Source organism: Saimiri boliviensis, chromosome 1 (genome assembly GCF_048565385.1).
Source record: "Saimiri boliviensis isolate mSaiBol1 chromosome 1, mSaiBol1.pri, whole genome shotgun sequence".
Taxonomy (NCBI): domain Eukaryota; kingdom Metazoa; phylum Chordata; class Mammalia; order Primates; family Cebidae; genus Saimiri; species Saimiri boliviensis.
This window is the reverse complement of record NC_133449.1, coordinates 176,172,602-176,195,787: the sequence shown is the minus strand read 5'-3', so window position 1 is coordinate 176,195,787 and position 23,186 is coordinate 176,172,602. Positions and strand designations below refer to the sequence as shown.

At 40.5% G+C, this 23,186-nt stretch overlaps 1 protein-coding gene across 1 annotated transcript in view; it reads right to left on the bottom strand.

Moving 5' to 3' along the window:
• Window positions 1-5,187: 5,187 nt before the first annotated feature.
• PPP2CA (protein phosphatase 2 catalytic subunit alpha) overlaps window positions 5,188-23,186 on the bottom strand; it is a 32,249-nt gene continuing 14,250 nt past the window's right edge. The window contains exons 2-7 of the mRNA XM_003920581.4: window positions 15,570-15,779; window positions 10,773-10,946; window positions 9,588-9,677; window positions 8,938-9,099; window positions 7,351-7,469; window positions 5,188-6,766 (exon numbers count right to left, since the gene is read on the bottom strand). Of these exons, the coding sequence (XP_003920630.1) occupies window positions 6,694-6,766; window positions 7,351-7,469; window positions 8,938-9,099; window positions 9,588-9,677; window positions 10,773-10,946; window positions 15,570-15,779 (828 nt within the window). The 3' untranslated portion in view covers window positions 5,188-6,693. The remainder of the gene's footprint in view (window positions 6,767-7,350; window positions 7,470-8,937; window positions 9,100-9,587; window positions 9,678-10,772; window positions 10,947-15,569; window positions 15,780-23,186) is intronic.

Sequence of the window (23,186 nt, the reverse complement as noted above, 5' to 3'; positions counted from 1 at the left end):
GGAGGAAGCGGTGGGCTAGGTCTTGGGTTTGTCTTTGCATTCTAGTCACAGATCATTGAAAAGATTAAAATTAAAATGGTAGTTTTATGCATTTCGACCAAGGTAGAGATGAATGTGGTTCTGGAAAACAAAGAATGTTTAAGACCAAATACATTATACAGCTTCTTCTCCTGCTCCTTTGCCTGAGAAGGCATGCAACACATGCCCAAGACCTTCACTGCAAAGGGACTTACGTTGAAAGCTGAACTCAACAGCAAAAGTATATCACAGATGTTACATCTGGTTGACTTCACCACACCATGTAACCTACTTCCTGACACATTTGGACATACCTGACCTTAAAGCTGTCCCTTGACCAGGCCTGCCAAACCGATTACTAGCTCTTGCTCCTATCCCCAGGTTCCAGTATGGTTCTAGAACTGCAAAAAGCCTGATAAGTCTCCTTGCAGATCAGAAGGTATACTAAGCCTTGAGGTAGAGGTACTCAACAGCTTTGGGCATTTCTCAAAGCTTTAATGAGAGCTTTCACTGTGGTCTTCCTAGTGTTTTACGGAGCAAGAACCTTTTCCTATCACCACAATTCTGGCCTTTACCACCAGATATTTCACTTGCTGGTGGCTACAGCCTACCACCGTACTAAAAACAGCTAAATTTTTTATTGGAAGAACACTATATATATATATATATATATATATATATATACACACACACATATATATATACACGTATATATACGTATATATGTATATATATATACGTATATATATATGTATATATATATACATGTATATATATATATATATATATATATTTTTTTTTTTGAGACAGTCTCGCTCTGTCACCCAGGCTGGAGTGCGGTGGTGTAATCTTGACTCACTGCAACCTCTGCCTTCCAGGTTCAAGCGATTCTCTAGCCTCAGCCTCCTGGCTAGCTGATATTACAGTTAAGTGTCATCACACTCAGCCAATTTTTGTATTTTTAGTGGAGACAGGGTTTCACCATGTTGGTCAGGCTCATCTTGAACTCCTGACCTCAAGTGATCCACCTGCCTCGGCCTCCCAAAGTGTTGGGATTACAGGCGTGAGCCACTGCGCCCAGTGGGAAGAACACATTAAAGTCCTTCCAGGGACAACAGTGAACGATTGAGGACATTGTACACCATGACTGAGGCTATCTCAAGATAGATTCCCAAGGGACCCAAGTAGTAAAATTAGCCAGGAGCAGTGGTTTGCTGTGTTAGCAGCATTGTAGGCAGAGTAAACAAAGTCCTAGCTACTTCTCCCAAGCCTGTTGAGGATACAAACCAGTCATCCCTCACTATTCTTGGGAGATTGGATCCAGGACACCTCACGTGGATATTCAAGTCCGGAAGTCAGTCCCCTTTATCAGTGGGTTCTGCATTCAAGAACACTGCATTTTTGGCCGGGCATGGTGGCTCGTGCCTGTAATCCCAGCCTTTGGGAGGCAGAGGCAGGTGGATCACCTGAGGTTGGGAGTTTCAGACCAGCCTGGCCAACATAGTGAAACCCCATCTCTACTAAATATACAAAATTAGATGGGTGTAGTAACGCACACCTGTAATCCCAGCTACTCAGGAGAATGAGGCAGGAGAATTGCTTGTATCTGGAAGGCAGAGGTTCAAGAGATTGCACCAGTGCACTCCAACCTGGGTGACAGAGTCTCCGTCTCGGGGGGAAAAAAGAACACTGCATTTTAAATCCAAGGTTAGTTGAATCCATTGATGCCAACCCCGTGGATGCTTAAGGCTGGCTGGCTGTACTTTACAGATTACTCATAATACCTAAAACAATGAAATTGCCATGTAAATAGTTGTTACACTGTATTAGTGCTTTTGGTGTTTTTTTTTGTTTGTTTTTAAAAAACTCTTGCTCTGTTGCTCAGGCTGGAGTGTAGTGGCTCAATCTTGGCTCACTGCCACCTCCACTTCCCAGGTTCAAGCTATTCTCCTGCCTCAGCCTCCTGAGTAGCTGGGATTACAGGCATGCGCGACACCCGGCTAATTTTTGCATTTTTAGTAGAGACATGGTTATATCATGTTGGCCAGACTGGTCTCACACTCCTGACGTCAAGTGATCTGCCCACCTCAGCCTTCCAGTGCTGGGATTTCAGGTGTGAACCAGCACACCTGGCCACTGTATTGGTTTTTATTGGTTCCTTTTCCCCAAAACTATTTTCAGTCCACGATTGGCTGAATCCTTAGATGTGGAACCCTTGAATATGGAACGGAGGGCTGGCTGTAACTAAATTCAGCCTCAGACATGCAGGTTTGTACTTTTCCTTAAAAAAGTATATGACCTTTTTCAGAATACACTCATTAGCTCTATTTCCTCTTTCACTCGTGGAAAATAATAATTCTGGTCCAGGCATGACATCAAACTGGGGTCTGTTGTGTATTTCACTTACGTGGTTGCCACTTACTTTTAAACAATTCAAACACAACCCACATTTTTCTTCCCTCAGATTTATATACCAGCTGATAAAAATACATTTCAATCTATTTACAGGACAGCACTGCCTACAAGCCAACAATGCTGTTAGCAACATCCCATTTTTGTCTAGACAATAGTACTTGTGCAATTTTATATAATAAAAAGTAGAAATGAAATATACTTATATTCCTAAAATTTAACTTAAACTATAATTGGATAAAAAAAAAGATCACCAGGAACGCCCAAAATAATACATCTACAACCTTCATAGGGCTATTTACTAAAACAGATGCATAATTGTGAAGGCAAAAAAAATCCAAATTAAAAAAAGTTTATGAAGACTAGAAATATGTCAAAAGAACGTGTAAGGACAGCTGGGCACGGTGGCTCATGCCTATAATCCCAGTACTTTGGGAAACTGAGACAGGTGGATCACGAGGTCAGGAGATGAAGACCATCCTGGTTAATGCAGTGAAATCTCGTCTCTACTAAAAATAGAAAACATTAGCTGGGTGTGGTGGCACATGCCTTTAATCCCAGCTGCTCAGGAGGCTGAGACAGGAGAACCGTTTGAACCCAGGAGGCGGAGGTTAAAGTGAGCCGAGATTGGCCATTGTAATCCAGCCTGGGCCACAGAGCCAGTCTCCATCCCCTCCCCCCCCCACCCAAAAAAAAGTGAGAACAGACTAAGGCTTTAATGAAAAACCGCTGTAGCACAGGAGCCAAAACCTATTTCAAAACAAACAAGCCTTACTGTTACTAAACTATATGTCTATTTCTAAGAACACATTAACCATACATTTATACACAAGTTAAGTCACCACTGAGTCACATGGTACATTTTAATTCCTTACCAACATCCATGAACCACTACCCACCACCACGTATCTCAATTTCCTTATTTGTAGTTAGAAAACAGCAGTGAGGTGTTTTTGAGGTGGGGTTTCGCTTTTTGCCCAGGCTGGAGTGCAATAGCACGATCTCGGCTCACTGCCAACTTCTGCCTCGAGGGTTCACGTGACTCTCCTGTCAACCTCCCAAGTAGCTGGGATTACAGGCACCTGCCACCATGCCCGGCTAATTTTGCATTTTTAGTACAAACAGGATTTCACCATATTGGCCAGGCTGGTCTCGAACTTGCTGATCTATCCGTCCACCTCAGCCTCCCAAGGTGCTGGGATTACAGGAGTGAGCCACCATGCCCAGCTGAGTTTTTAACCCTAGATATGAATTAGAATCACTTGGGAAACTTAAAAATACCTGTGCCTGGGCCCTCCTCCAGCAATTTAAATCAGAATCTCTGCAGGCAACAAAGCTGAGAATCTCAGAAATAACTATCCTATTCCTAAGTTCTTCTTGAAACTACTCTAATATTGACAAATTTAGAAATACCTATTACAGGCCAGGCATGGTGGCTCATACCTGTAATCCCAGCACTTTGGAATGCTGGGGTGAGCAGATCATGAGATCAGGAGATCGAGACCATCCTGGCCAACATGGTGAAACCCCATCTCTACTAAAAATATAAAAATTAGCTGGGTATGGTGGCATGTGCCTGTAATCCCAGCTACTCAGGAGGCTGAGGCAGAACAGCTTGAACCAGGGAGTTTGAGGTTGCAGTGAGCCAAGACTGCGCCACTGCACTCCATCCTGGTGACAGTGTGAGACTCCATCTTAAGAAACAACAAAAAAACCTATACAGACTAAGCATCCTTTATTATTTTTGAGACAGGGTCTGGCTCTGTCACCCAGGCTGGAATAGAGTACCACAATCTTGGCCCACCGCAACCTCGCCTCCTGGGCTCAGGTGATCCTTTCACCTTCGCTTTCTGAGTAGCTGGGACTACAGGTGATATGCCATCACGCCCCACTAATTTTTGTATTATTACTTTTTTTTTTTGTAGAAATGGGGTTTTGCCATGTTGGCCAGGCTGGTCTTGAACTCTTGACCTCAAGTGCTCAGCCTGCCCCGGCCTCTCAAAGTGCTGCTATTACAGGCAAGAACCACAGCACCCGGCCAGTTTCTTAGAATAAAGCTCTGTAAAAGTTTAATGAAAATCCTATTCTAATGCTACTAAATGAGAAATCAACAACTAACACCCAACTTAGTGATTCCCAACCAACCATATATATTTTAAAGAAAATTACCATACTTACATTTTCCTTTCCATAGCGATTTCAAAAGAAGGTAGGGTACTAACACTTTCTAGTTTAGAAGGCCAAAGCCCAGTCAGTCTCTATAATTAAATAATTGTTTTAAATCCTATTCTAAAACCAAGCTACTCTTGTCACAAGCCCCATTATGCTAACCACAAAATTTAAGAGAATTTGTGCCTGGACGTTAACACCACATGTCAATTACAATATACGTATTCCTTAGTCAATTCTGGTATCACAGGACCTGAAAAATAGCTGCCTGGTGTCTAGATTACTTGGGCATTGATTAAAACCACTGCACACAGACAGGCTATTTGTTCAGTTGAAGAGAAAGGGCATAAAGTGACAGAGCAACAACAAGACACACACACACAGAGAATGTATTTCTTGTGAAAGAAAAGAATGAAATGAAATGTAGAAACCTTAATGGTCTTTTGCTTTGGAAAATTAACTCCACAAGCCACCAAACATACTAACAATTAGGTCAGAAAAGACATTAAAGATGTATGTGTTCCTCTAGCATCTTAGAAAGTGGATATGCTATAACTTCCCTTTTGGTTCCAGATTCAACACAGCACAAAGGAAGAAAATTTTTATTTACTATACTCACAAGTATGATTAAGTGTTCTTGTTTACTCTGGTAGGTTAAAATATCAAGTATTAGCTCCCACAGAAGAACTGGTTTTAACATTTAATCCTCTTCGAAGGACAAAAGGGGGAAAAACTCATTAAATGCTGAACACTGCCACTTCAAGTACCATTTCTGTCTTTGGGTGAATGTACATAAGACTAAACCATGATCCAACAAGTTTCCATTTGGTTTCACTAGTATCACTCAAAGAACTTGACACAGACTAATGCTTTAACAGCTTTCTTATCTGAGACAGATTTAACTCTAAGAACATATGACTTAACAATGTACAAAGATTTGTTAGGAATTTGCCAATCTGTCAATCATTTTGAAGAGTCCATATAATATACATAGCAATATAATATTCATAACCAGAAACTGCACTAAGTAAACACATCATTTAGTTTGTTAAGCTCTACCTGAAAACATGCCGTTTTATTAAAACAAAACCCAAAGACTCAAATCTCAAGTTATATGGTTTTACAATGAAGTCTTATTGAAGCAGCACAGATTTTCTGTCTTACAAACAAGTTAATATGCATGAAGAACCCACAAAGTGCACACCAACAATGCGACAAATTGTAATATGTGAAATACAAATAAATCCTGGAGTTAATCTGAAGAATGTCAAGGAGTTACCAGAGAGGTTATGTAGTGCCCTTGATTTTTATTTTACCTACAAGTCTACAAATTCTAAAATTTACTCAATTGATTTAATTTTTTAATAAACAGCACCAGTCTTGCCCATTGGTACAATTAAAATTTGACCTTCTCAGTTCTTAGTTCTCAAGTTTATTATGAAAAACACTGCAGTGCTCTTGTGCAGTCACATCGTCTTACAGGAAGGGGAAAAAACAGTTCTGTTCAAAACAACTCACCAGGTTCTGACAATAACAAAGAACAACATAGGGCTGAGATTTGAGTAAGGAATAAACTGAGTGCAGACAAATCATATAATTAAATTAAATGGTATCCCTGAAAATAAAAAAAAAAACAATTTCAAAACTCACAAGTAGAGGGGAGGCCTTGGTACTTATTTTTAAAAATGTTCATTAAGCTCCAATGATTGTTTGCTGCTATCCTTATCTACAGTCATGCTAAGTAAAGCTATATCTAAATGGAAGTTAAATTGTATTCACGAGGTGTTAATGTTTACATCTTATCTGCAGTCTCTCAGAGAAAGCAAAAGTAACTACAAATAGCGCTATGCCAGAAACTGGTTTCTTGACCAACAATGTCGCTTCAGCATGCAATGAACTGGTTCATTCTAAAGTGGTCACGGCTGTTGATGACAAGAGGCTTTGTATATTTATATGGCACATCTTTTGGTCCGTGTGAAAACAAGTTTTTTGAATGTTAACTATTTTCTGACACTTTGGAGTTACTGTTGCTCTTCCCATTTCCATTAGGTCAATATATGGTTCATGGCAATACTGTACAAGTTTAAAATTTCATTACAGGAAGTAGTCTGGGGTACGACGAGTAACATGTGGCTCGCCTCTACGAGGTGCTGGGTCAAACTGCAAGCTGAAAAACAAGACAAATTCGTAATTTATGTTCCAAGACATCCATGTATTGACAATTAAAATCAAGAACATGAGTGTTCCACACTTTACACTTCCTATCCAATTTCAGCTTGTCTCAATGTAATAGAACCCTAATGATAATGGTCTGTTAACTGTACTCCCCTTGAAAGAGTCAAGCAACTTCAGTCACAGAAACTATGCTTTTATAAAAGCATGGTTTTAAAAGTGAAAAACCTAGTCATTTATACTAGGGTCTATACATAATAAGTTCCTGTTGGTGTGTTTCAATGTAAGTCCATTAAAAAAAAAAAACCTTAAAAATAAAAGTTGGAATCTAGCATAGCATAATCACTTAAACTTTATACCTCCCATTTAGAACTAAGTATTCAAGCTGGGTACTGTGGCTTACACTTGTAACCCCAACACTCTAGGAGGCCAAAGTGAAAGGATCACTTCTGCCTAGGAGTTCAAGACAAGACTCGGTAATACAGTGACACCCTCTCTCAAAAAATAAATAAACAAACAAAATAAAAACCTACATATTTACCAATTCAATCAACTGTTCAGGCAGGTAGAAGTACTTACAAAGAGTATTTTAGAGTATCGTCAAGTTCCATGATTGCAGCTTGGTTACCACAACGATAACAATAGTTTGGAGCACTGAAAATCGTTACTACATTCCGGTCATGGCACCAGTTATAACCCTACAAGGAAAAGGAGATAAATATCTTACTTTACTCCTTCATTTACAACTAAATGTTACTTCACTCAAGAGAAAATCTCTACTCATTCCCACCCCTGCCAAAGAGGCTTAAGAAATGTTAATGCTTTTTTTCTGGATGACTTACGAATTTGCGGTAATAATAATCCCTTTTCATACAATCTGTAAATAACCCTTTTTATACAACCTGTAAGACACACATGTATTTGTTTTCCCCCTAATTACAAAACTCAGTTTTTTAGTACTAAAAAGAAAGAAAGGGAAAAAAAAAAGCCTTTAACAAACAGCACCAACCACCAAAGAATAAACTGCTTCTTATGTATCTGACTTGCCGAAAATGGTAGCGTCTTATTAGCCTCTTCTACTGCAGTGGCCTTAAAACGTGATTTAAGAATAAGTATGTGGCCATTCCCTAGAGAGGCAGACACCTAATCCTGAAGACCAGAACCTCACTAATTTTCTTGTCACAGGTAAAGGCCCATTAGTGTGGTTCACTGCCCAGGAACAAATGAGACATGCCTCTAGTCTTTCCTGCCTTGCTTCCTCCAAGTCCAACCATCTGAATGTACAAGCTACTGCTGTTACTTTTTGTTTAGTATGTTCACAAATTTATCTTTAGCAAAGTCAGATTTTATCAATACCCACAGAGTTGTACTAGTATTAAACTAATTAGGACTTTATTTTTTAAAATATGCTCATCCGTGTGCCATGTCAAGAACTTTAGCCTTGGTCAGGCACGGTAGCTCCCGCCTGTAATCCCAGCACTTTGGGAGACCAAGGTGGGTGGATCACGAGGTCAGGAGATGGAGCCCATCTTGGCCAATAAGGTGAAACCCCATCTCTACTAAAAATACACAGATTAGCTAGGCATGGCAGTATATGCCTGTAATCCCAGCTACTTGGGAGGCTGAGACATGAGAATCGCTTGAACCTGGGAGGCGGAGGTTGCAGTGAGTCAAGAAGGCGCCACTGAACTACAGCCTGGCAAAAGAGCTGGACTCCGCCTCAGGAAAAAAAAAAAAAGGAACGTTAGCCTCTTTCCCTACTATTTTCTTCTTTCAAATCACCTGTAATCCTACCAACCAACGGACCATTTAAAACATTTTAGTGTATTTCTTTACAGTCTCTCCTACATACATACATGAAGTAAACAGTGGGATCATAAAATATTATACACACATTCCAACTCCCTACATCTTACTTTCCCACTCTTAAATCCCAAGCACTTCCATTCAGAATTCTCTGAAAACATGTTAATGGTTAATTAATTGTGATCAAAAGCGTGAGCTTTTAATTCTAGTGTGCACCTACTGAAAAGGCTCAGGCTATAATGGCAAACTCATCAGAAGGAACAGATGGAATTTCTTACAGAAGTCATTAATTTAAAATCCTGTAGTATCTTTCCTTAAGTTTACTAAGAAGCAAGTCATATTTCAAAGAACAGAGCATACCTCCATCACTAGCTGGTGAGCTCTAGACACCAACGTGAGGCCATTGGCATGATTAAATGTCTCAGAAATATCTTGTCCAAAGGTATAACCAGCTCCCCGAGGAGATATACCCCAACCACCACGGTCATCTGGATCTGACCACAGCAAGTCACACATTGGACCCTAAAAAGTAACTTCAAGTTATAAACTGCCTTTCACAAACATGGTTAACACAGTATTTGAGTAATTCAACAGAAGCAGTACCTAAGTCACCCTTTTTGACTGATGTTTGTGGAAAATGCTAATAGATTGTACAGTTGAAGTCAAACATCTGCATCAAATAAGATGTATTTTCTAGCAGTCTTTATGAGACACAGCTGACATCCATGGGACCCCACAGCAACATGCCCTAATTAATCTGCCTATATTACGCAAATTTCAGAGCTACGAAGACAGGCAACCTAGGTCCTAATAAACCCAGCTCCATAGCTGTTGTGATCCTGGCAGGTTTCTTAATGTCAGGTTCTTCTGAACAGGGCAGACGAGTGCTCACACCTCAAGTTGTTTTTGAGAATTAAATGAGAGAATATATATAATGAACTAACTTAGAATTAAACTTCTCTACTCCCTAATACGTTTTCTTAAAAGATTTCATCAAATAAAAGTCATACCTCATGGGGAACTTCTTGTAGGCGATCAAGCGCTCTGATATGATCCAGTGTATCTATAGATGGCGAGAGACCACCATGTAGACAGAAGATCTGAAACGAGTGGTTTAAAATGTTAGCCTCACCTAAAAAATTGGTAAACATTCTTGGCTGGGCACAGTGGCTCATGCCTGTAATCCCAGCACTTTCAGAAAAGCTGAAGGAGGAGGACTACTTGAGGCCCAGAGTTTGAGACCAGCCTAGGAAACACAGCAAGACCTTGTGTCTCTATAAAGTTTTTAAAAAATAAACTGGGCGCCCCCATTACTTGGCCTCACTGGTGTTTCTGTGCTCTGCCTGAATGAGGGTTGACTCTGCAGGGTACATCTTTGCTCCGGCCCACTCTAAACTACTGAGTACACTCCAATTCTTCCTAACAGACCATTGCTGTCACACCCAGACTCCACCTTAAACAGCTCCTTTCAGAAAACTTCTTGGATATTACTCCTACTCCCTGCCAGACACTAATGTCTTCATACTCAAAAAATTTTCTTGTAAGTTCTTTTGTGTACACATCTACCTAAACCAATAATTAGCTCCTTACATCTCTCAGGCTTGTCCAAAAACAGTCTGAGACGATATATGGATTACACTATCCACCTCTGTGATCCCACCATATCGTTCAGTGCCTGATATAAATAATAACACACTTTAAAAAATTGAACACAATTATTTGTCAAATTAAAATTTTTTTAAAGTTTGAATGAATGCTATCCATTTCTACTAAAATATATTCCCAAAGGGGTGTAAGAGTGGAGTCAGCTGGGTATGGTGGCTCATGCCTGTAATTCCAGCACTTTGAGAGACCAAGGCGGGTGGATCACAAGGTCGGGAGTTAAAGACCAGTCTGGCCAAGATGATGAAACTCTGTCTCTACTAAAAAAAATACAAAGAAATTAGCCAGGTGTGGTGACAGGTACCTGGAATCCCAGCTACTCAGGAGGCTGAGGCAGAGAATTGCTTGAACCCAGGGAAGCAGTGGCTGTAGTGAGCGGAGAGCGTGCCACTGCACTTCAGCCTGGATAACAGAGCAAGACTCTGCCTCAAAAAAATAAAAATTAAAAAGAGTGGAAAGGGTCATGAGCACCTCAACATTAAAGAAAGCAGAGTCTCTCAAATAACCAGCAAGGAGTTTTAAGAACCACATACCTGCCCATCCACCAAGGCAGTGAGAGGAAGATAGTCAAAAAGATCTGTAAAATATTTCCAAACATTTGCATTTCCGTATTTTCTTAAACACTCATCATAGAAACCATAAACTTGTGTGATCTGTCTGCTCTCATGATTCCCTCGAAGAATGGTGATGCGTTCACGGTAACGAACCTAAAACAACAAAATGGAAAACATAATCAACTAGCTTTCAGGAACCAATGACAATCCAGGAAACTTTCTATAGAAAAAAATCTAGAATTTCAATTTTGTTGAAGAACCAGCACACATCTTCTATCATACTGAACCAAAACCGCAGCTCTACAAAGTTTTTAAATCCCTATGGGGTGTTTGCTCACCTCATCTCAACTAAAATCAAACTCCCTCTATCACCAACTTTATACCAAGCATAATCAATGGGATATAAAACCCCACACATAAATTACTTTACAGTTCAGTAATTTTTCAAAAATTTACGGTTATGCAACAATCACCACAATCCAGTTTTAGAACCTTTCCATTACCCTGAAAAGACCCCTCCTGCCTGTCTGCAGTCACTCTCCACTCCCACTCTAGCTCCTGGCAACCACTGATTTACTTTCTGTCTTGAGTCTGTCTTTTCTAGAAATGTCATATAAATGGAATACAAAATGTAGTCTTTTGTATCTTTTGGCTAAATATCACTTAAATATTTTTGAGGCTCACCATGTCGTAGCATAGATTAGTGGTTTGTTCCTTTTCATAGTTGCACAGTTCTTCAATGTATGGCTATACCATTTCTTTTGTTTCCCTATTCACAGGTAAGATACCAGGGTTTTTGGCTAATACAAATAATGTTGCTATAATCATTTACATGGAAGTTTTCCTGTGGACATATGCTTTCATTTCTCTTGGAAAGATTCCTACATATTTAACTGTAGGGTCAAGTGGTAGTATTTAACTTTTTGAGAAACAAGAAGTTTTTCAAAGTGGCTAGACCATGTTACACTCCCAGCAGCAATGCATGAAGATTTTAATCTCTGGTACTAACCAACACTTGGTATTATTTACCTTACTGATTACAGCTATTCTAATATGTGTGAAGTAGTATCTCAGTTACTTTAATTTTTATTTCCCTGATTACGAACGATATAAAGCATCTTTTCATGTGCTCATTGGTCACTCATGTATCATCTTCTTGGGTGAAGTATCCATTCAAATATTTTGCCCATTTAAAAAGTATCTGTCTTTTATTGAGCTATAGAAGTTATACATATATTTGAGGCCGGGCAGGGTGGCTCACGCCCGCTGTGCCAGCACTTTGGGAAGCCAAGGCCAGGAGTTCGAGACCAGTCTGGCCAACATGGAGAAAACCAGTCTCTAGCACAGATACAAAAAATTAGCTGGGCGTGGTGATGCATGCCTGTAATCCCAGCTACTTGAGAGGCGGAGGCAGGAGAATCGCTTGAACCCAGGAGGCAGAGGTTGCAGTGAGTGGAGATCACGCCACTGCACTCCAGCCTGGGTGACAGGGCGAAACTCCGTCTCAAAAAACAAAAAAACCAAATACAAATACTTTTTTTTTGGTGTCGTATTTTGAAAAAAAAAAACTTAATTTTGATAAAGTCCAATGTTTCCATTTTTTATGGACCATCCTTTTGTTGTATCTAAGAATCTCACCTAATTAAGATGGCAAAGATTTTCTGATTTATTCTGGAAGTTTTTTGTTTTTTTTTGAGACGGAGTTTTGCTCTTGTTACCCAGACTGGAGTGCAATGGCACAATCTCGGCTCACCACAGCCTCCGCCTCCTGGGTTCAGGCAATTCTCCTGCCTCAGCCTCCTGAGTAGCTGGGATTATAGGCATGCGCCACCATGCCCAGCTAATTTTTTTTGTATTTTTAGTAGAGATGGGGTTTCACCATGTTGACCAGGTTGGTCTCGATCTCTTGACCTAGTGATCCACCCGCCTCAGCCTTCCAAAGTGCTGAGATTACAGGCTTGAACCACCGCGCGTGGCCTTATTCTGGAAATTTTATAGCTTTCGCTCTTAGGTTTAGTTCTACCACACATTTTGATCTATTTGCTTCAGCACCATTTACTGAAAGGAACATCCTTTCCCCAGGTATTCTTTTGCTAAGGTTGCCACAATAAAGCATTAGAAAATAGGTGGCTTAAACAACAGAAATTTATTTCCTCACAGTTCCAGAGGTAGAAGTCCAAGATCAAGGTGTCAGCAGAGTTGGTTTCTTCTGAAGGTCTCTTTCCTTGATTTATGGATGCTTATCTTCTCCATCTGGCTTATCTTCTTCCCCATCTGCCTGTGTCCTTATCTCTAATAAGGACACCACTTACAATGGATTAGGGTCTACCCATGTGACCCCACCTTACCTTAATTAACTGTCCAAATACAGTCACATTCTGAGGTGCTGTGGGTTAGGACTTAGACAAATGAATGTTGGGGGCTATAATTCAGCCCATTACACCTTCATGAATTAGTCTTTTTTTCCTCCAGATAGGGTCTCATTCTGTCGCCCAGGCTCAAATGCAGTGTGATCATAGCTCACTGCAGCCTCAAATTCCTAGGCTCAAGCAATCCTCTCACCTCAGCCTCCAGAGCGGCTAGGACTATAGCCCATGTTCCCATGTTTGGCTAAAATTGTTTTCTGAAGAGATAGGGTCTCACTAGACTGCCCAGACTGCTTGCATAAACTCTTAAAGGTAGTACATTCATTCCTCTTTGAGCACTAGGATTCATCCTGGGTTTTTAGCACAGCTTAGCTCCTTTCATAGTATTTAGCGTCACTGCAAAAACATTCCACCATCTAGTCCAACTCCTTCATTTTACAGATGCAGAAAATAATGATCTCCAAAAATGTTTTGTAGCACTCTATACAGAATTCAGCTATTCATCACTACATTCAGCTCTTGCTAAATCCACATCTCATTGCTTCTCTAATATTAGAAAAAGTCTGTGACAGCCATTTTATCATTTTGAATATTCTTTAATAAAAATGAATCTGTTGCCAAGGAAGAGGAAAAAAAAAAATCTCCCCAAGGTTTTCGGGTAAAGTCAAACAATTTATTTCAAAGGAAAGGCAGAGAGGCCTGCCACCCTAAAAGCTGTTTACCACTTTTTGCTTCATGTTCAGATCATCGGTACATTTCGCAAAGCTACAACTGGCATGTAACACATGTAAATTTGGAACTTGCTTTCTTCAGTTCTAGATTTTTGGTTTTTCAGAAACACAGGGGTCTTGCTTTGCCACCCAGCTGGAGTGCAGTGATGCAATCATGGTCCACTGTAGCCTTGACCTCCCAGGTTCAAGCAATCCTCCCTCCTCAGTTTCCTGAGTAGCTGGAACTACAGGTGGGCATCACTGCACCTGGCTAGTTTTTTGTTTCTTTTCCCCAAACTTTCTGCAGAGATGGAGTCTACGCTGACGAGGCTGTTCTTGAACTCCTGGACTCAACTGATCCTCCCTGCCTTCCCCAGCCTCCCAAAGTGTTAACAGGCATGAACCACTGCACCCAGTCTATTCTAGATCATTACATCGTTAATGGCTGAAAACTATTCAACTTAGATAAACCATAACGTACATATTCACGGTTAAATTTCAGGTAAAATATTTTCTTGAATTTCTTCCTCAGAAAAATTCTTTTTTTCCTTGAAGTTTTTTTTTTTTTTTTTTTTTGAGACAGGGTCTCACTGTCACCCAAGCTAGAGTATAGGGTGGCAAGATCATGTCTCACTGCAGCCATGACCTCCTGGGCTCAAGCAACTCTCCCCACCTTAGTCTCCTGAGTAGCTGGGACTACAGGCCTGTGCCACCCAACTCAATAATTTTTTTTTTTTTTTTTTTTTGAAGATGGGGTCACCTTGCCCAGGCTGGTCTCAAACTCCTGGACTCATGCAATATGCCCACCTTGTCCTAACCTCGCAAAGTGTGGGATTACAGGCATGGGCCACTGTGACCAGCTGATGTACACATTTTGACATTCGGTATGTTTATTTATTTACAATACTTCAAAAGTTATCTAAAAACACAAATATAATTAATTACATTACCTCTCCATATCCCAATTTACTGACCTAAAATATCTATTTGATCAGCCCTCTAACATTTTTCTTTTGTGAGATGGAGTCTCCCTCTGTTGCCAGGCTGAAGTGCAGTGGCACAATCTCAGCTCACCACAACCTCCACCTCCTGAGTTCAAGCCATTTTCCTGCCTCAGCCTCCAGGGTAGCTAAGATTACAGGCACCTGCCACCACACCCAGCTAGTTTTTGTAAGCAGAGATAGCATTTCACGATGTTGTCCAGGCTGGTCTCAAACTCCTGACCTCAGGTGATTGCCTGCCTCGGCCTCCCAAAGCGCTAGGATTACAGTCATGAATGAGCCACTGCACCTGGCCTATTTTTTCAAATAATATGACTGAGACATTCACTCCCTTCCTTTTGATTCTGTACCATCCCCTTACTCAGAATGCAGACGCCTATGATTTCTAAGTCCAAAACCCAAACATATATATTCCTAAATGTAGAATTTTGTTTTAAAATTTAACATTCAGATAGAGACAATAATTGGGAAAAAACATTCAAGAGAAGTGTCTTACCCATTTCAACATGCCCCAACAAAACTGAAATTACCTTAAGAGCTACAAGCAGTTTAACTGTTTCAACTGAATAATAAATATCCTCTGTCAACAAAATTTCCCATAAACAAGTAATTTGTATCTGGGAGAAAATAATTGGGAAAAAACATTCAAAAGGACTGTCTTACCCATTTCAACACGCCCCAACATAAAAGTGAAATTACCTTAAGAGCTACAAGCAGTGTAACTGTTTCAACTGAGTAATATCCTCTGTCAACATAATCTCCCATAAACAAGTAATTTGTATCTGGTGATTTGCCACCAATTCTAAACAGTTCCATGAGATCATGAAATTGCCCATGCACATCTCCACAGACAGTGACTGGACATCGAACCTCTTGCACGTTGGATTCTTTCGTCAGGATTTCTTTAGCCTACAGATGGGAGACAAAAATAAGGCAATACATTTGGCATTAAACAATATTAACAAAGATATGTTTACTTACACTTAATGTAGCTTAAGGGGCAGACTCAGTATCAGTATTAAGACAAAATTGCAGGCATTTATGATCCCATTAAAATAAGCGAGATATGACTATAATCCATTAGTTATCTCACCCTGTTAGCTAGGAAAACAAATGTGCATAAAGGTGCAAAACCTATTCCTATCATCAATACCAGGAGTTTTTTGTTTTTTTTTTTTGAAAACCTATCAAACTGCCATCTAATTAAATACCAACAAGATCATTATTAGCAATCATACAAAAATCAATGAAAACAGAACAGGACATTCAGGTACCTACTTTTTTCCTTTAGAGTTCTAATACAATATGGCACTCAAGGATTCTTTTTTTTTTTTTTTTTTTTTTTTTTTTTGAGACAGAGCCTCATTCTGTCACCACCCAGGCTGGAGTGCAGTGGTATGATCACAGCTCCCTGCAACCTGGACATTCCCAGCTCAGGGAATCTTCCCACCTCAGTAGCGGAGACCACAAATACACACCACCATGGCTGGCTAATTTTCACAAACTTTTTTTGTAGAGATGGGGTCTCACTACGTTGCATAGGCTGTTCTTGAACTTCTGGGCTCAAGTGATTCTCCAGCCTCATCTTCCCAAAGTGTTGGGATTACAGGCACAAGCTACCTCATCTAGGCCCTGTTTAATTTTTTAAAAACATGTTTTTAACCAGGCACAGTAGCTCATGCCTGTGAGAAAATCATGTGCTCAACCATCTGAGTGACTACTATGTACCAGGCCCCGTGCTAGCAACTGGACATACAGCGGTGAACAAGATGGCTCATTCCTACTGCAGTAGAAGGGAGAAGGACCACAAACAAGTAACCAAGCAAAAAGTACACCGTGTTAAGTGGCACGAAGGAAAGTGAGAGGGTAACTGGAAGAGACCATTTTACATAAGATATCAAAACAAACTACCACAGAGAATTGTTGCTAAAGAGCCAGGACAACCACAGATGACAAGAACTGGGTTCAAGACAGTGGTATACAATCTTAGCTATACATTAAAAACCCCAAAGGCGACCAGGTTCAGTGGCTTACATCTGTAATCCCAGCACTTTGGGAGGCCGAGGAGAGTGGATCACTTGAGGTCAGGGGTTTGAGACCAGCCTAGCCAACATGGTATAACCCTGTCTCTAATAAAAACACAAGAAAACTAGCTAGGCATGGTGGTACATGCCTGTAGTCCTAGCTACTTGGGAGGCTGAGGCAGGAGAACTGCTTAAACCAGGGAAGCGAAGGTTGCAGTGAGCCAAGACTGTACAACTGCACTTCAGCCTGGGCAACAGAGCAAGACTCTGTCTCGAAAAAATAAAAACAAAACCCCAATGCCTATCCCTTCCCCTAATCAAGTCAGAATTTTGGCGAGTGAAATCAAATCATTAATTTTTAAGCACCTCCATCCCTCCTTTCTTCAACGGGCAACCAAGTTAAAGAACCGCTATTTTCAAGACTTCAAACATTTTTGGGAGCCTATTTCAGTATACCCACCAACCACTGACATCTCTAAAGTGATCTAACATTTTACCAAGTTTAAAAGAAATTTCCACTGTGCTTCAAAAAGAGGTATCTTTTTTCGTCTTACACTGTGATTCACGCTTATAATCCCGTAGCACTTTGGGAGGCTAAGGCAGGTGGACAGCTAGAGCCGAGGAGTTCGAGACCAGCCTGGAGTACAATGGCATGATCTCAGCTCACTGTAACCTCCACCCACCAGGCTCAAGCGATCCTCCCACCTTAGCCTCCACAAATAACTGGGACCACAGATGTGTGACACTATGCCTGGCTAATTTTTTGTAGAGATGAGGCTTCACCATGTTGTCCAGGCTGGTCTCAAACTCCTGAGCTTAAGTGATTTGCCTGCCTCTGCCTCCCAACGTGCTGGATTATAGGCGTTAGCCACTGCACCCAGTCTGAGATACCTCTTAAGAAATATGTACAACTCATTATTATTAAATTCCACTTCATTTTGAAATTTTTTTTCTCCAGAGTAATTCCAACATCCCCTGATTTATTATCACTAAAAAACAAATTCACCAGGCATATTCCATTACAAAATCTGTCTGGCATTAATACCACATCTAGTGTTTTTAGCACCTATCATGTATTAATGAAAATAACTGAATGAAATGGTAAGTCCTACACTGTGAAGAAACTTCAAGTTAATCAGAAGTTTTAAAAGGACATAACGTAAGAAAACAGACGATAGGCCAGGTACGGTGGCTCATGCCTGTAATCCCAGCACTTTGGGAGGCCAAGCTGGGTGAATCATGACGAGGTCAGGAGTTCAAGACCAGTGTGGCCAACACAGTGAAAACTCATCTCTATTAAAAATACAAAAATTAGCTGAGCGTGATGGCACATGCCTGTAGTCCCAGCTACTCAGGAGGCTGAGGCAGGAGAATCACTTAAACCTGGGAGGCAGAGGCTGCAGTGAGCCAAAATCACGCCACTGCACTCCAGCCTGTTGAGAGCAAGACTCCGTCTCAAAAACAAGAAAAACAGATGGTTACATAGCACGTAAATCTTGCCATCATGTAATTTTCACATTTAAATCTATCAGAAGTTAAATGTTAATGTACATTGGTGTATAGCTGTTTACCTGTTAAGGGTATTCTCTGTATGAGTAATAAAAAGTTGACTTTTAGGACTGCCTGAAGACTACAATTGACTCAAAAGTTCTATTCAAATCATGAAAGGAAAATTAAGTCTAAATGTTGTTACTTTTTTTTTTTTGAGACGGAGTTTCGCTCTTGTTACCCAGGCTGGAGTGCAATGGCGCGATCTCGGCTCACCACAACCTCCGCCTCCTGGGTTCAGGTAATTCTCCTGCCTCAGCCTCCTGAGTAGCTGGGATTACAGGCACGCACCACCATGCCCAGCTAATGTTTTGTATTTTTAGTAGAGACGGGGTTTCACCATGTTGACCAGGATGGTCTCGATCTCTCGACCTCGTGATCCACCCGCCTCGGCCTCCCAAAGTGCTGGGATTACAGGCTTGAGCCACCGCGTCCGGCCTAAATGTTGTTACTTTTATTTCAATTTAGGCAAATCACAATGATAAACACACAAAAAAATTTGGCATAGACAAAAAAGTAATGTCCCCTCTACACAATCCCACCCTCTTTGGATAAAGTAACCAATGAAATTTTGATGTATAGATGCTCCTCAATTTATAACACAGCTGCATCCAGATAAACCTATTATAAACATAAGCAAGTCAAAAGTGCGTTTTCAGCTTACAATGTTTTCAATTTATAATACATTTATCTGGATATAGCCCCATCATAAACTGAGGAGCATACTGAATGTCTATCATTTTCGCACCATCATTAAATGGAAAAATCAGAGATTGTATATCCTTTTAAAGCGTTTACAAATTTTACATACATACTGCATGTCTACAAAAACAAGTTTTCCTTGCATTTTTAAACTAGAAACAATATTGTTCAGCAGCCTGCTTTTCTAACATTATTTAATAATATATAACATTTATTGAGAGAGCTAATTTCTCATAGTGGATGCAGAGTATCCCCTTACCGATTACAAAGCAGAGGGGTGTGAAACTACAGCAATATATCTCCCTAGTATTTTCTCCTCTGTATACATATGCAGGCACATTTCCTGAGAGAAGATACTATGAGTAAACTTAACTAGTGTATCTAGTAGTTTGCTTTTTAAATGCTGAATTAGCAAATGTCCTTTAAAATTAAAAAAAAAAAAGTTAACTCAAGTGAAAATTTTAACTTGTGAATCTAGGACAGCCAACCAAAGCTCTTTCTTCCCTTCCTACCAAACTTCACAGACCAGAACAAGTATAATTAAATACTGGTGGTAACAGTGGTATGTAGAAGCAATCATCCCTCAGACCAGGACAGAGTAAAAAAAAGAAAAATTAAAAAAAAAAAAAAAAAAAATCACCCAGCCAACTTTTAAGTAGATTTTAACAAAAATGCAACCTTGGAAATAATCAGTTTTAAGCATGATTTTTTTTTTTTTAAATGGCCTCAACTTACCAGCTCTCAGATAGTTACTACAATAAAACAGACAACACCAGAACACTACAACAATAAAACCTACAGATGTTCATTTAAAAGATCATTTTGGGCCGGGAACGGTGTAATCCCAACACTTGGGGAGGCTGAGTCAAGCAGATCACTTGAAGTTCAAGACCAATCTGGCCAATATGGTTAAACCCTGTCTCTACTAAAGATACAAAATAGCTGGGCGTTGTGGTGCATGCCTATAATCTCACCTACATGGGAAGCTGAGGCATGAAACTCGCTTGAACCCAGGAGGTGGAGGTTGCAGTGAGCCAAGATCACACCACTGTACTCCAGCCTGGGTGACACAGCAAGACTCCGTCTAAGTGTGTATGTGTGTGTGGGTATATATATATATATATATATAAAATTTTGGCAAGTGCAGCAACTCATGCCTGTAATACCAACACTTTGGGAGGCAGAGGCGTGAGTACTGCTTCACAAACTCAGGAGTTCAGAGACTAGCCTGGGCAACAACATATTGAGACCCCTCTCTACAGAAAATAAAATATAAAATTAGTCATCCATGGTGGTGCACACCTGCAATTTCAGGTACTCAAAAGGCTGAGCTGGGAGAACTGCTTGAGCCCAGGAGTTCAAGGATGCAGTCAGTCAGGATCACTTGACCCCAGGAGGGTCAAGGATACAGTGAGCCATGATCACATCACTGCACTCCAGCCTGGTAAACAACTATCTCAAAAAAAAATTTTTTTAATAAAACAAAGATAAGCTGTGCTATTACAAGGAGTTAGGCCTTGTAAATCCTGAAAGCACCTATTAAGAGTGGCTTTATGGATCACCTCCAGACCTTTAGCAACCATCATTTTCAAAGGTGGCTATACAATCTCAACTATTTAATGTCTTTAATATTCAAAATAAATGGTAGAACCACACTTTTAAAACAACTTAACTGACATTTGAGTTTTTTTATATTTAATAATCACCTTTCTACTCTGGCACTTTGACTTCTATAAAGTCTCATGTCACCTGTTATGAACTAAAGGACAAGCAAAAGCAAAACACACATACCGAACCTTTTTCCAGGACCTCAAATAACGGCTAATATGATTAACATCTGGGAAAAAAAAAATCATTTTTAAAAGAATGTAATTAGGGCCAAGATCAGTGGCTCACGCCTGTAATCCCAGCACTTTGGAAGGCCAAGGTCAAGGATGGATCACTTGAGGTCAAGAGCTCAAGACCAGCCTGACCAATGTAGTGAAACCCCAGCTCTACTGAAAAGCCAGGAATGGTGACAACACACTTGTAATCTCAGCTATTCCAGAGGCTTAGGCAGGAGCATCACTTGAACCCAGTGAGCCGAGATCGTGCCACTGCACTACAGCTGGAGTGACAGAGCAAGACTCTGTCTCAAAAAAAGAATGTAATTAGTACCATACTGGTTTTGATTTATCAGAACTCTTCTGAAATTCAGTCAAATGGTATAGACGAAAATGAATAAATTCAAGCAAACAAAGATTTGGTACAAACTTCTGAGAACAAGGTTAACACTGGAATAAGGCTATTCTCTTAATAAGATCTTACCACAGTTAACTGTGGGAAGTTAACATTCTGCCCTAGAATCCAAAAAATATGCAGATTCACTTGAAGGAAAGCAATCTTTGAGGATACTTTTTTTTTTTTTTTTTTTTTGGCAACAAGATCTTGCTCTGTTGCCCAGGCTGCAGTGTGGTACCATCATGGCTCACTGCAGCCTTGATCTTCTAGACTCAAGTAATCCTCCCACCTCAGCCTCCAGAGTAGCTGGGACTACAGGTATGTATACCACAGAGGACACTATCTTATTACCAATGTCCTCTCAGCATTCCGGTTTGAATTCACAAATCCCCTAACTTTATTTCCAATCTACTATAAAACAATCAGTTGTAAGATAAATGACCCATGGATTCAACATTCTTGAATACAGGCCATCATCACCACCATAGTAACATGAAATTACGAACAAATCAGGCTTAAACTAGACCTCATAAATCATCCATGTTATTTTTCATGGAAGACATTTTTTTTTAGACAGTTTTCCTTGTCGCCCAGGCTGGAGTGCAATGGCGCAATCTCAGCTCACTGTACCCTCTGCCTCCTAGGTTCAAGCAATTCTCCTGCCTCAGCATCCAGAGTAACTGTGTTTATAGGTGTGTACCACCATGCTCAGCTAATTTTCTTTTCTTTTTTTTTTAATAGAGACAGGATTTCACTGTGTTGGCCAGACTGGTATCGAACTACTTACCTCAGGTAATCCACCTGCCTTGGCCTGGTGGCTCACACCTGTAATCCCAGCACTGTAATCCCCAAATGCTGGGATTACAGGTGTGAGCCACCAGGCCCAGTGACAGACAATTTTGAAAAGTACATGAACCGGCTAGGCATGGTGGCTCACACGTGTAATCCTAGCACTCTAGGAGGTTGAGGCCGCCAGATCACAAGGTCAGGAGTTCGAGACCAGCCTGGGCAACATGGTGAAACCCTGTCTCTACTAAAATACAAAAATTTAGCTGGGTGTAGTGGTAGACGCCTGTAATCCCAGCTACTCGGGAGGCTGAGGCAGGAGAACCACTTGAACCCGGGAGGCAGAGGCTGCAGAGCCAGACACCATCTCAAAAAAAGACATGAACCAACAACAGATTAACCAACCACTTATTTATAATTTTCAGCCAGGCACGGTGGTTCACACCTGTAATCCTAGCACTCTGGGAGGCCAAGGCAGATGATCACTTGAGGTCAGGAGTTCAAAACCAGCCTGGCCAACATGATGAAACCCCATCTGTACTAAAAATAGAAAAAAATTAGCCAGGCATGCTGGCAGGCACTTTTATTCCCAGCTACTCGGGAGGCTGAGACAGAATAATTGTTTGAACCCGGAAGGCGGAGGTTGCAGTGAGTAGATACCGTGCAACTGCACTCTAGCCTGGGTGACAGAGACTTGGTCTTAAAAATAATAGTAGTAATTTCCTTAAGAGCATACAATAACTACAGGCATGCCTCATTTTACTATGCTTCATTTTACCACACTTTGCATATACTGTATTTTTTATAAATCAAGGCTTTGTGGCCACCCTATGTGGAGGAAATCTATCAGCACCATTTTCCCACCAGCATGTGTTCACTTCTTGTCTTTGTCACATCCTGGTACTTCTAAAATTATTTCAAACTTTTTCATTACTATTGGTATCTGTTATGGTGGGATGTGATCAGTGATCTTTGACGTTACTATTGTAACTGCTTTGTGGCACTAGTGAAAGAAGACGTCACCTTGGACTTTACT